General features: G+C 43.1%; 1 protein-coding gene across 2 annotated transcripts in view; it reads right to left on the minus strand.

Moving 5' to 3' along the window:
- LOC306760045 (chloride channel protein 2-like) overlaps nt 1-13,393 on the minus strand; it is a 170,267-nt gene that overhangs the window by 24,677 nt on the left and 132,197 nt on the right. For both annotated transcript variants that reach the window (XM_079245811.1, XM_079245810.1), the window contains 3 exons: nt 13,171-13,361; nt 12,166-12,277; nt 8,408-8,478 (listed from right to left, as the gene is read on the minus strand). In XM_079245811.1, coding sequence (XP_079101937.1) covers nt 8,408-8,478; nt 12,166-12,277; nt 13,171-13,361 — 374 coding nt within the window. The remainder of the gene's footprint in view (nt 1-8,407; nt 8,479-12,165; nt 12,278-13,170; nt 13,362-13,393) is intronic.

A 13,393-nucleotide genomic window follows, 5' to 3' on the forward strand; every position in this document is an offset into this window, starting at 1 on the left:
GAAACTTAGAAATGATGAATCTGTTAGTCAATATTCCTGCAGAAACTGATTCACAGCTCTCTGCCTCCTGCACCGACGCTCTGCTGAATGTTAATAATAACTCCAGCCTGCAGGCTTGCTTTACTGTAACAGCACACACTTGTTTGGATGCAACAGGGGTTCATTACTAATTAGCTTGTTGCAAGGCTGTAATGACTAACATGCTTCTTGGCCCACTTAACACATCCAAAAATTCGCTGTGCTAATACGGCACCATCTGTCTGAGCACTGACTGCACAACATTCTCCACCATCATCGGATTTTATTAAATCAGAGCGAACAGAGGCAGAAGCTAGACTGCTGTCCGTCGATTAAGCACTGCCGGCGGAGCATGAAATCTGACATTACTAACAACCTTTCTCTAATTTATCCCCTGGGATTGAAGTTAATCTGTTTGTGTTTGGATAAATACATTTTGGTGACTTTTCTAAGATTTGGGAGTCATTACTGACTGGACTTCCTTTTGTCCTCCAGAACAGCATTAATTCTTGGTGTCATAGATCCAATAAGGTGGAAACCTTCCTGAGAGGTTTTCCTCCATGTTGACATGAAGCATCACACAGTTGCTGCACATCATGATGAGAATCTCCCGTTCCACCACATCCCAAAGCTGCTCTGCTGGATGTAGATCTGGTGACTGTGGAGGCCGTTGGAGGACAGTGAACTCATCGTCATGGTGGAGATGATGTGAGCTTTGTGACATGGTGCATCATCCTGCTGAAAGTTTCCATCAGAAGATGCTACACTGTGCTCAGAAAGGGATGGACATGGTCAGCAGCAGCACTCAGGTAGGCTGTGCTGGTTAAACCATGTCATGTTGGGACTAAGGGGACCATAGTGTGACAAGAAAACTCCACCATCAGCCGCCGGATGTGTTGTTCCAAGAATTTATCCCCGTTTGTCTGATTGTGGAGCTGAAATGGAAACTCATCACACCAGCATAGACTATATATAACAGATGGGCGGAGCCTCTCCAGCGTCACACTTAGGTTTCTGAAGAGCTGAATTAAAGCTCATTGGACGGTTCCTCCAGTCGCCATCTTGTCAGCATCATGTGTGTCATTTCTCCCAGAAAATACAATAATAGGAAAAGACGTAGAGGAGAGGGGGGCTGTGAGCGTGGGGGTGGGTGATTGACATCTAACGAACTCCGAACTGCCTGTAGTGAAGAGCTATTCGAGCAAACCCGGAGCTAACAAGAGTGTTTATAAAAAGGAAATAAGATGCTTATTTTACATCTCTATCTCTGAATTATTGGTTTAATGGTGAAAGTTGTGGTAAAATTTCAATATCTATTTGATAAATGTTGAATATATTTTCATTGGCTTGAATAGATGTGTCTGCAAAGTGTCCTGAGACAACATTAGCTGTCACAAAGAGGTGGTGGTGAGCTAACAGAAGCTAACAGGCTAACAGGGGTAGGCGGGCTAAAAACTGCAGCAGTTTAACATTCTGCCTTCTTGAAGCGGAGTATTAGCTACCTGTCAATCAAAAGGACACGCCCCTAAATATGCCGAACTTTGAGATTAAATTACTTTTAAACGGGTGAGTTAGAAAAAAAATTCACTTCCCCCACAGTTGTCATGAAGGTAAACCTGACCTATTAAACCTAAAATGGATTTTTGAACCAGGCTGTAAACATGTTTATTTCTGCTGTGAATTTGTTTTTTTTTTTTTTTTAACATGGGAGTCTATGGAGATTTGCTTTGTTTTGGAGCCCCTAGTGGATGAAGATGGAACTGCAGTTTCTGGCACTTCCACATAGGCATCACTTGCCACCGCTGGAGGTTGCTGCTTGCACACCAGGCAATGTTTCTCCATCTTCCATCTTCCAGTTTTCTGTTTCCTGTCTTTCATGTCCAACCAGTCTGTCCAGTCACCTCTGACCTCAGCAAGACATTCTGGTCCAGACAACTGCTGCTCGCTGAGTATTTCCCCTTCAGATCATCTCTGTAAACCCCAGAGATATTCATGCTTAAACATCCCAGTAGATCAGCAGTTTCTGAAATACTCGTTCATAGTCCCTTAAATCTCCTTTCTTCTTCATCCTGAGGCTCAGTTTGAACTTCGTCAAGTCGTCTTCACCACGTGGACATGCATCCTCAGTGAAGTCCTGAATGCAGCAGACTAACTACTTCCTGTCATCCCTGTGTTTGTAATCAGAGTACATACAATAGGATTTGTTGGGGGATGTCTCTACAAGACATTTAGATGTCCCGGCTATCGTCTAAAGCAGTGGTTCCCCAACCTTTGGTTCTCATGGCACACCAGGTGACAAGTAAAAATCTCAAGGCACACTTTTTGTGCCAAAAAGCCCCTTAAGAACAAGTGTAATCACTTGTATTAATGTAAAATATCTGTAATTATTATTTAATAATGCCAAATAAAATGTTGTCACCCGTCTCTGAGTTGGCACGGATGGTTGATGGTTGAAGAAAGCGCTCCATTTTCCCTCTCGTTTTGCTTTCAGTTTGAATGTGTCACAGTCATGTAATTCCCACCAGCGCATATACATGATCAGCCAAATTGGTAGATCTCTTTAAGATTTATTTTTCTTTTGCACTTTTTTTTGTAGTTTGCCCCTGTGTTATTAATTAAATGCTAGCTAGGCAGCGATATGGTAGATTATCTATTATGATCAAAATAATTGCAATGAATTGTTGTTACACAGGGCACACCTGCACTTGACTCACGGCACACCGTTAGGGAACCACTGGGCTCAACTATCTCAACAGGTTGCGGTGAACCCCCCCCCCCCCCCCCCCCCCCAGACAGTGCAGTATGAGAGCAGACATGCCTCAGAGACTGACGGACCATGTAATGAGACGTTTTTCTGCTGCTCATGTGTGACACAGACGCACTCTTCTGTGATTAATCTGTTTCATTACAGCAGAAGAAGAAATGAGTTTGGCCATTTTACTGCGGCTGATGCGGTTTCTGTGTCGCAGCCTCCTTTCAGCGCCACATCATGTCACGGCGGGAAACCCACGCCTCTGGGTCCACAGCTGAAGTCTTGTCTCGCTCATTTTGTTCTTTATTTTAATTTCTTGATGGAAATCTTGCTCTTGTGATAATTCAAAGCTCAACGACGCGACTTGGGCTGACGTTTTTTGAGGGAAGCAGCGAATCACCGAAGAACGTGGTGATTTTCTTCATGTCAACAAAACTGTTCAGAGTGATAAATCAGCTGCAGACCAGAGGTTTCCACACAGATCCCGAGGCCACGGATGAAAAATGGCTTGACAGTGATGTGCTGCTCACTGATGGAAAACATGTTTAGACTTCAAAATCTGGACTAATGGAGCTCTTTCAGTGCCTCAAGTCTGGTCATTAACAGTCCTAATAGAGTTACACAGCAGAATCAGATGTGAGAATCTCAAGGACAGACTGTCTGATCTTTTATTATAATAGGCTGGTCCAGAACAAATGAAGACATCCTTCAGCTTTCTAATATTTTTACGTAACATATATAAGAACGCTTCATCGTAAATATGGAGTGTAAACTGTTACAGCTTCTTTCCCTGACGACTGACACACACCGTATTCCCCCGCCGATCCAGGAAACTCCTGTGTACATGTGTGTTGTCTCAGAAGAGACATGAAAGAGGCATGAAGACACATAGCATGTAGCTAGAAGGCTACTTTACCAGCATTAAGAGATGGAAGCTGAATGTGATCCGTTCATCTGAAGCAGCAACACGTCTAAAACAATTCTGATGAAAACCAGGAGACTGGTTGTTCAGCTGAGCACGTTTCCCAGTGGAATTATTCCACCTGAAGAGGGAAAACTTCCTCCACCTGCTCCTGCTGTTAAACAACAGCTGGTCTGAAACCAGCTGATTTTATCTGTTTTACGTGACAGTTTCCAGTGTGCGCTCTCGGCCTGCTGGTGGGGGTGTAGCTCAGCGGTGTCTTCACGCCACATGTACAGACATGACGTGATGCAACTGCTTTTCAACATGAAGAGAAGAAATAAAATCAGGCTCTTTAGTTTTTATGATGAAAGTAAAAAAAAAAAAAAAGCTGTTTTAGAGGAAATGGAACTTTAGATCACGTCTGCTGTGATCTGGTGCAGAAATAACCTGAAATAATCTGAATATAAATAATTGAATAAGAAAATATACAAGATATTGAATAATAATGGAAAATAAAATAAACAAAATGATCTTGTCGGGGTTTCTGTTGGGGGTGCTGGGATGTTATCTTCAATATAACGATCTGAATCTGATTTTTATTTGCGGTTTATGAAGCTAAATTTAACAAAGTTTACTTTTTTTTTTTTTTGTCTTGTCCAGCATTTAGGCAAGCAGATTGATGGTCTGGATGTTCTGCTGAGCTCTTTTCTCTGCCAAGGGAAGCTTTATAGATATAATGATCCCCTTGACTTTCTGAATTTTTATTTTATTTCTATATTTATTTTGTATTGTTGTTTGAATTGTAGAGTTTGTACTGCTGGACCAGAGAGGTCAGACGAAAGACAGAAAGAGAAAGGAGAAAACAAAGTTTACTTGAATCTTACTCTCTGCTTATGCCTGATATGATGAATTTATTTATAATTTTTTTTTTAGTGGCGATTTAATATCATTGTGATATATATTGTGTATCAGGATAAAGCCAAATAATATCACAATATTGCCCTGCGATGGACTGGCGAGCTGTCCAGGGTGTACCCTGCCTGTCACCCAGAGACTGCTGGGATAGGCTCCAGCTTCCCCGCGACCCTTCATCGGACTAAGCTAAGTTAGGATAATGGATGAATGAATGAATGAAAATCACAATATCAGTTTTAGATCATATCGCCCCGATGAGTTTTAGGATTAAATAAACAAACATTTCATTTTCACCAGATTTAAAAACTACATCAGAAAATAACAGCAAGTTGCACCATAATGTGACCAGAAGGAAGCAACCGTGGTTGCCCGTCAATCTGGAAATAAGGTAACAAGGCCCATCTCACACCGCCAGCTGCCAATCTTCCAGGTTGGACGTCAGCAAGTTCAGAGCAGCATTAAGCCGCGTGAAAAAGCCAAGAACCCAGAAGTTCATCAGTCCAATCAGAAAAAGACTGAATGAGTGTGGATTAGTCTAAAAGCCTTTCAGGAGAAAGCGTCTTCTCTCTAAAAACAAGACGGAACAATGTGGCCGACCAGACCAGAGTGGAGATGTTTGGACACCTTGCAGTCACCCAGTGGACCCTGGACTCCGTACACCAAACTGGTCTGGTTAAATGGGAGTCAACCGTCTGAGAGCTAAAGTTTGGCTGAAGGTGTTTCAACAGGACAATGATCCCAAACAGCAGCAGGTCTACAAAAGAATTATGGAGACAAATTTGTGTCTTTATTATCCAACAAAATAAGTTAGATTTGAAACCAAAACTGATTTTTTTGGTTGCGAATTTAACTGCATTTGATGGGCGGGGCCTACGCTGGTGAATGAGAGCAGAGTTTCTACTGGTTGGTTTCACCTGGCTCTGGCGCCAGCTACGCCTTCTGCATTTCACCCATTTCTCTCTCGCTTAACTGCTTGCAGGGAAAGTTGATAGCCTGTTGGCAGGGACGGTTGATTGACAACATTAGTTTTGATTGAAGTTGGAGAAGTATGCTTCCTTATTTATTTATTTATGTATTTAATATGTTTCTTTACATCTTTTTAGTTAATTTGATTTATTTATTTTATATATTTATTTACATATTAGTATAGATTTTATTATTTTATTATTTTTTAAATGGAATTTATTTTTGTTTAGTTATCACTCCAGCTCCCTCCTCATTGGGGTCCTCTTCACCGAGGGCTGCCCCTGCTCTGACTGCATGGGTGTTGCTGTGGGGGCTGTCCCCGTCTGGTGGGTCGGGATCCGGCGCTGCAGCCTTACAGTTGTGGTGTGGGTCCTGTCTGCCCGGACCCGGGTGGCCCCCATGGTGATGGCCTGGGTGGTCTTGGTTGGGGGTAGCCCTTTGTGTAGAGGCCCCCTGAGAATATCGTTTCCTTATCTGGTGCACATCTGGTACAAATGTACCTGGCCGTTCATCTTCTTTTAACTGTTACAGGGCAAATAGGGCATGGGTGGGGGTGGTTGTGGGTGGGTGAAAGGGGATGTGTATGTGTGTTAGTGTTTTATCTATTTTCATGTAAATTGTTTGATAATGTAAAGCACTTTGCATTGTTTTTAAGCACGAAAAGTGCTACAGAAATAAAGTTTGATTTGATTTAAATATATATATATATATATATATATTTATTGGAACCTAATTTGTTTCTATCTCTCCAAAAAAAAAAAAGGATTCTCACTTTTTTTTTTTTTTTTCTCTCAGAAATCAATTCAAATCTAACTTATTTGATTGGATAAAAAAAAGAAACAAATTTCTCTCCATACAGAATGGCTGAAAAATGATCCAGTCAAAGTCCAGACCCAACCCGGATAAAATGGTGTGGCGGGACCTCCAGAGAGCTGCAGAAACCAGCCCTGCAAACCGCAATAAACTGAAGCAACACTGAACAAAGAGGGCGCAAAATGACTGAAAACATCATACAGAAAAGCATTACTTCAAGTTTTTTCCTTCTTAGTGCAGCTAATGATGATCCCGGCTGATGATCCCGGGGCGGCTGTAGCTCAGGAGGAAGAGCAGTTGTCCTTCAACTGGTAAGTTGGGGGGTCGATTCCAGGCTTCCCCTGAGATGCCGAAGTGTCCTAGGCAAGACACTGAACCCCAAACTGCCCCCGATGTGCCTATCGGGGTATGAGTGTGTCGAATGGGTGAATGTGACAAGTAGTGTAAAGCGCTTTGAGTGGTCTGTATGACTAGAAAAGCGCTATAGAAGTACAAGTCCATTTACCATCCCAGACAGAAACGTTCCCCATCAGCATCAAACTTCAAATCCTTTAAACTTTAAACATACAGATCTTTGCAGCCATCATTACAGCACAGAGAGAAACAAATCTATTAAACCTAAAATTAAACCTCTGCAGTTGAGTTTGACTAATTCCATGGCAACAGATCATAAGATCTGTGGTCAAACAGAGCCGCTGTGAAACACTCCAACACCCACTGTGGATGTGGGGGGGTAGGCAACAGAACTGTCTTAGAGGAATCCAGGTGTTCAGCCCAGAGAAAGCCGCGCCGAGGCGGAAACGCCATCGTGTGTGTAACCCGAGCTGATTCGGGATAAATAGCGATGCCAACACACAGCAAGACGTGAATGATCATGTGATGCTGAGCAGTGTCTGATTCCCAGGAGGTGATGTCATGCAAAGCTGGGAGGAGATCGGTTCAGAATCAGATTCTCGTTTGTCTGATTGACATGCACCGTCGTCGGGGTAACGGGATGCACCTTTCCCATCATACCTTGCTCCTTGTGATTCACCCTGATGCAGGAGTTTCTATGAGTTGCAGGAGATAAAACTGGATTTCTGGGTCACGCCAGGAACAGGGCGGAGCCTGCTCTGGGAGGCGGTCACTGATTGGACATCTCGGGTGACGCAGCTGATGATGGAGAGTGCAGCATGCTGAATCACAGAATGTCGACTGTGCAGAACATTGGACCACAACTCCACCTCATCTTACTGGGAACGTTGGAGGAGACGGAGCAAAACGTCTCCATGTGAGAAATTTCTGGAATTTAGAGAAAAATCCGAATAGAAAGTTTTTTTTCCTTCCTTTCACATGGAGTTCCCGTCGTGGTGATCCAGTGGTCAGATGTTCTGTGTAACCTCATCAACCAGCAGACTCATGGAAACTGGTTATACTGGATGGATTGCTTCAGAAGCTAAATGCAGTGGAAGGTCGGAGGTTACAGGTTGGACAAAGACGAGTGTTCCGCGGCTTTTGGCACGATGGCGGAGCCTGGCCCGGATCACAGACCATCGGCTTACAGGGATTAGCCCTGACATGGAATGAGGGCAGGATAATTGGTTGATTGGCAGATGGACCTGCAACAGAGTGGATTCCCGGGTCGGTGGCTCTTACCACGACAGATATCCGGACTCGTTTGGAAGGCCTCCTGTACTCAGGAGACACGGGGCTCTCCACATTGTTGTTCCTCTTCCAGGGGAGCAGAAACAAGCAAACAGCGTTAAGAAGCCGACACTGAGTCGCACTTTGTGGATAAATACATAAGTTGAGTGCAGAGACGGAAAAGAAGCAGTTAGCTGCAGGAAGCAGAACTGAGACAGTCAGATGCTTTCTGCTGCTGAGTGTGTTCTGTAAATCTGTGTGTGTGTGTGTGGGAGGTACTGTACTGCAGAGCGTGAAGGACTGTATGTGAGAGATAGCTTAGGACTGTGTGGGTGCACAGAATGTGTGAACGACAGGATGTGAGTCACGGTGTGTGTGCTGTTGATGGGGGATATTTTTGAGGACATGAAGCTCACCTCCAGGCCTTCTGCATCCGGACTTGCGCAGAACAGGTTCTTCAGCGCAATGCCAGAATGATCTTGTTGGCCTACATGAGAGACACACAGATCCAAGGCTGCTGTTAGAACGTTGTCTGTCTGCAGAAACCCGTATGAGCTCACTGCGGCTTTATTTCAGTCTGCACATGACCTGAGAACATCCAGAACGTCTGGAATCAGTCACTACATTACATCACTTTTCTGCAGAAATGGAGCTGTAAACATAACATTCCCATTCTGGACTTTGTTCTGGATTTCTGCTTCCATGATGCTCCAGATGTTTGTACTGGTGAAACTGGACTGCAGCAGACTAGTTCTCCTGTTCCACCATGCTGCTGTGATGATGCAGGATGTGGTCCAGCATGGTGGAAGGTCTTCCCTAAAAGAGACGTTGTCTGGATGGGAGCAGATGTTTCAGCATTGATGGAGCTTCCCAGATGTGGAAGCTGCCCACGCCATCGGCACTAATGCAACCCCATCCCATCAGAGATGCAGGCTGATAACCAGCTGGATGCTCCCTCTCCTCTTTAGTCTGCAGGACACGCCGTCCATGCTGTCCACAAACTATTCCACATCTTCATCCAGGTTTCCACTCAGAACATTTTAAATGAGCTTTGGTCCAGAGAAGACGGCGTGTTTCTGGATCCTCTTCACATATGATGGCGCTTCAACCTGCATGAGTGGATTTCAGGCTGAACTATGTTCACAGACAGTGATTTCTGGAATCTTCCTGAGTCCATGCACTGGTTTCCAGTAGAGAATCATGTCTGCTTCTAATACAGATGATAATGCAAACAAAGATTCCTCCTGAATCTGTAGAATATATTCTACACTGTAGATGTTTAGATCCAATTAGTCTCATATTGGTGAAGCTCTGTCTATCTTCCCATCTGAGAGACTCTGCCTCTCTGAAATGCTCCCATGGTACCACGACTTCCACGCGTCATACATGGAAGATGTTATACATCTCTGATATGAAAACTTCATAATGGGTCCAGATGTGAATGTTGTTGTCTGTGACCTTAAGACTAATCTGAGCAAATACCAAAACTAGACTGTATGCCGTTTTTGCGGTGGTACTTATGTGTCTGTAACATGTAATACTGATTAATATTGAGACATTTTTTGCTTCATGCTGCTCACTGCTTCAAAATCACAAGGAAATCTGGGAGGACGTGTTATTATTGGTTGTTTTAACAACAGCAGAAAACTTTAGCTGTGGAAAATACAAAGAACATGGACCTTTAATTCATGAAGACTGCTTCTGTCTGAGACCTCCAGGTCTACATAGAGTCCCTGTCTGAGACCTCCAGGTCTACATAGAGTCCCTGTCTGAGACTTCCAGGTCTACATAGAGTCCCTGTCTGAGACCTCCAGGTCTACATAGAGTCCCTGTCTGAGACCTCCAGGTCTACATAGAGACCTCCAGGTCTACATAGAGTCCCTGTCTGAGACTTCCAGGTCTACACAGAGTCCTTGTCTGAGACATCCAGGTCTACATAGAGTCCTTGTCTGAGACATCCAGGTCTACATAGAGTCCTTGTCTGAGACATCCAGGTCTACATAGAGTCCTTGTCTGAGACCTCCAGGTCTACATAGAGTCCTTGTCTGAGACATCCAGGTCTACATAGAGTCCTTGTCTGAGACATCCAGGTCTACATAGAGTCCTTGTCTGAGACATCCAGGTCTACATAGAGTCCTTGTCTGAGACATCCAGGTCTACATAGAGTCCTTGTCTGAGACATCCAGGTCTACATAGAGTCCTTGTCTGAGACATCCAGGTCTACATAGAGTCCTTGTCTGAGACATCCAGGTCTACATAGAGTCCTTGTCTGAGACATCCAGGTCTACATAGAGTCCTTGTCTGAGACCTCCAGGTCTACATAGAGACCTCCAGGTCTACATAGAGTCCCTGTCTGAGACTTCCAGGTCTACACAGAGTCCTTGTCTGAGACATCCAGGTCTACATAGAGTCCTTGTCTGAGACATCCAGGTCTACATAGAGTCCTTGTCTGAGACATCCAGGTCTACATAGAGTCCTTGTCTGAGACCTCCAGGTCTACATAGAGTCCTTGTCTGAGACATCCAGGTCTACATAGAGTCCTTGTCTGAGACATCCAGGTCTACATAGAGTCCTTGTCTGAGACATCCAGGTCTACATAGAGTCCTTGTCTGAGACATCCAGGTCTACATAGAGTCCTTGTCTGAGACATCCAGGTCTACATAGAGTCCTTGTCTGAGACATCCAGGTCTACATAGAGTCCTTGTCTGAGACATCCAGGTCTACATAGAGTCCTTGTCTGAGACATCCAGGTCTACATAGAGTCCCTGTCTGAGACATCCAGGTCTACATAGAGTCCCTGTCTGAGACCTCCAGGTCTACATAGAGACCTCCAGGTCTACATAGAGTCCCTGTCTGAGACCTCCAGGTCTACATAGAGACCTCCAGGTCTACATAGAGTCCCTGTCTGAGACATCCAGGTCTACATAGAGTCCTTGTCTGAGACATCCAGGTCTACATAGAGTCCTTGTCTGAGACATCCAGGTCTACATAGAGTCCTTGTCTGAGACATCCAGGTCTACATAGAGACCTCTAATCTACTTTTAAAATGAACGAATGACTTTTGATCATATTCCACACATTAATGAAGGAATCTACAAAGGAATCTGACATGGTTCTCTAATTTTCAGACCCATTTTGTCTCTAAATTATGAAGCTCTGTCAATTATTACAGCTAAGAGACTCTGCCTCTTTGAAATGCTCCTTTTATGACCAGTTTTATATGAGACCTGCTGCTCATTAACCTGATTATCTGTCAAGTGGTCCTCCAGTTAGTTTTTACTAGTTTCTACCAGTTAGGTTTCTAGCCTTTTGTGTCCCTGTTCCAGCGGTTTGCAGATGCATTGTTGCCTTGGTGATGATTGTGATCACAATGATCAATTCTTACAGAGGTTATATGTGGGAATTTTGTTGTGCCTGGTAACTTACAAATGTTTATAACCATTTATAGCTTATAAATGTTTATAACCATTTATAACTTATGGATGTTAATAACCAACCATTTATAACTTATGGATGTTAATAACCAACCATTTATAACTTATACATGTTTATGACCATTTATAAGTTATACATGTTTATAACCATTTATAACTGATAAATGTTTATAACCATTTATAACTGATAAATATTTATAACCATTTATAACTTATACATGTTTATAACCATTTATAACTTGTGAATGTTTATAACCATTTATAACTGATAAATGTTTGTAACCCATTATTTATAACTGATAAATGTTTATAACCATTTATAACTTATGAATGTTTATAATCATTTATAACTTATGAATGTTTATAACCATTTATAACTTATACATGTTTATAACCATTTATAACTGATAAATGTTTATTACCATTCATAACTTATACATGTTTATAACCTTTTATAACTTGTGAATGTTTATAACCAAACATTTATAACTTAGAAATGTTTGTAACCCATTATTTATAACTGATAAATGTTTATAACCATTTATAACCTATGAATGTTTATTACCATTTATAACTTATACATGTTTATAACCGACCATCTATAACTTATGAATGTTTGTGACCCATTATTTATAACTGATAAATGTTTATAACCATTTATAACTTTTAAATGTTTATAACCATATATAACATAGAAATGGTGACTAGAGAGTTGTGTTACTGCTGAATGTTTGTCTTACCAGACGGGAGCTCGGTGTGTCTCTCCACCACTGATGGTCTTTTCAGAGCAGGTTTGAGGGGTTTCTGAAGAACTGGACGAGTTGGGCTGAAGGATGACTCCTCAGTGGAGATCTGAGCACACACACACACACACACACACACACACACACACACACACACACACACACACACACACACACAGGTGAGATTTAGAGCTGAAAATTGAACATTTAAAACGACCTTGTGATGCTACTGATAATTGAGGCTTTTCTTGCGGAGCGACAATACAGAGACAAATCAGAGTAGAAAGGAGATAAAAGAAAGAAACAAACAGATGAAGTCATTTTGTCTTTGAGATGGTGTGATCTAATATTTCATTATTTCACAAGCTTTCAATTGTGACACTTCTGTGACCTATAAAAGGTAAAGAATCTGGTTTCAGATAGAAAATATGGCAGCTGCAGAGCTCTGGAACTACTTTCCCTCCACCAGCATCTCTGTAAACCTGACATCAAACCTGAGCTTGTTCTGCTGCAAAGTGACCGGAACATTTCAGCTTCATCTGCTCTTCACGGGTTAAAAAAAAAAACCGCTGTCACCATGGAGACGGTAAAAATAACTACAGTACAGACTGATCTATCATCGGCCTTTAAACACTTAATTGGAACATAGGGAAGAAGAGGAAGATGACGCGAGGCTGGAGAAGAGAGGAGAGATAAGGTAAATGAGCAACGCCAGTTTACATCGTTGGCGCCAAACCGATGAAAGAATTAAGAGGGAGGAGTACGTGATCAACCCATCATTTCAGCCGGAACCGATTCACACATCTGCATTCACCACTAGACCACGCTGCTCCTGATGGTTTTAATGGACTTTGTCAGGGAAGAACTTCCTCCACATTTATGAGCAACTGATCAATAAACTGCAGCAGGATTTAGAGAGGGAGGAGCGTTCTCCAACTTTTCTGCTCATCAACCCTCATGATGGAGTGGTGGTTCAGGTTCTGCATGCGACCCCTCCTTCACCTGGAAGCGGACTTCCTGAATGGCCCGCCGGCTGCTGTCCTCGCTGTCTGCGTTGGACACGACGGACATGCGTTTCTTCTCGGCGGCAGCTCGCTCCCTGATGTACTCCATCCGCCTGGGGCGCCCGAGCTGCTGGGAGAGCAGCGACTGCAGCTGGGCGCGCTCGATGGAGCCCAACAGGATCATCGACTCTGGGACAGGAGAGGAGGAGGAGGAGGAAGAG

Source organism: Telmatherina bonti, assembly GCF_933228915.1.
Source record: "Telmatherina bonti genome assembly, chromosome: 9".
Classification (NCBI taxonomy): domain Eukaryota; kingdom Metazoa; phylum Chordata; class Actinopteri; order Atheriniformes; family Telmatherinidae; genus Telmatherina; species Telmatherina bonti.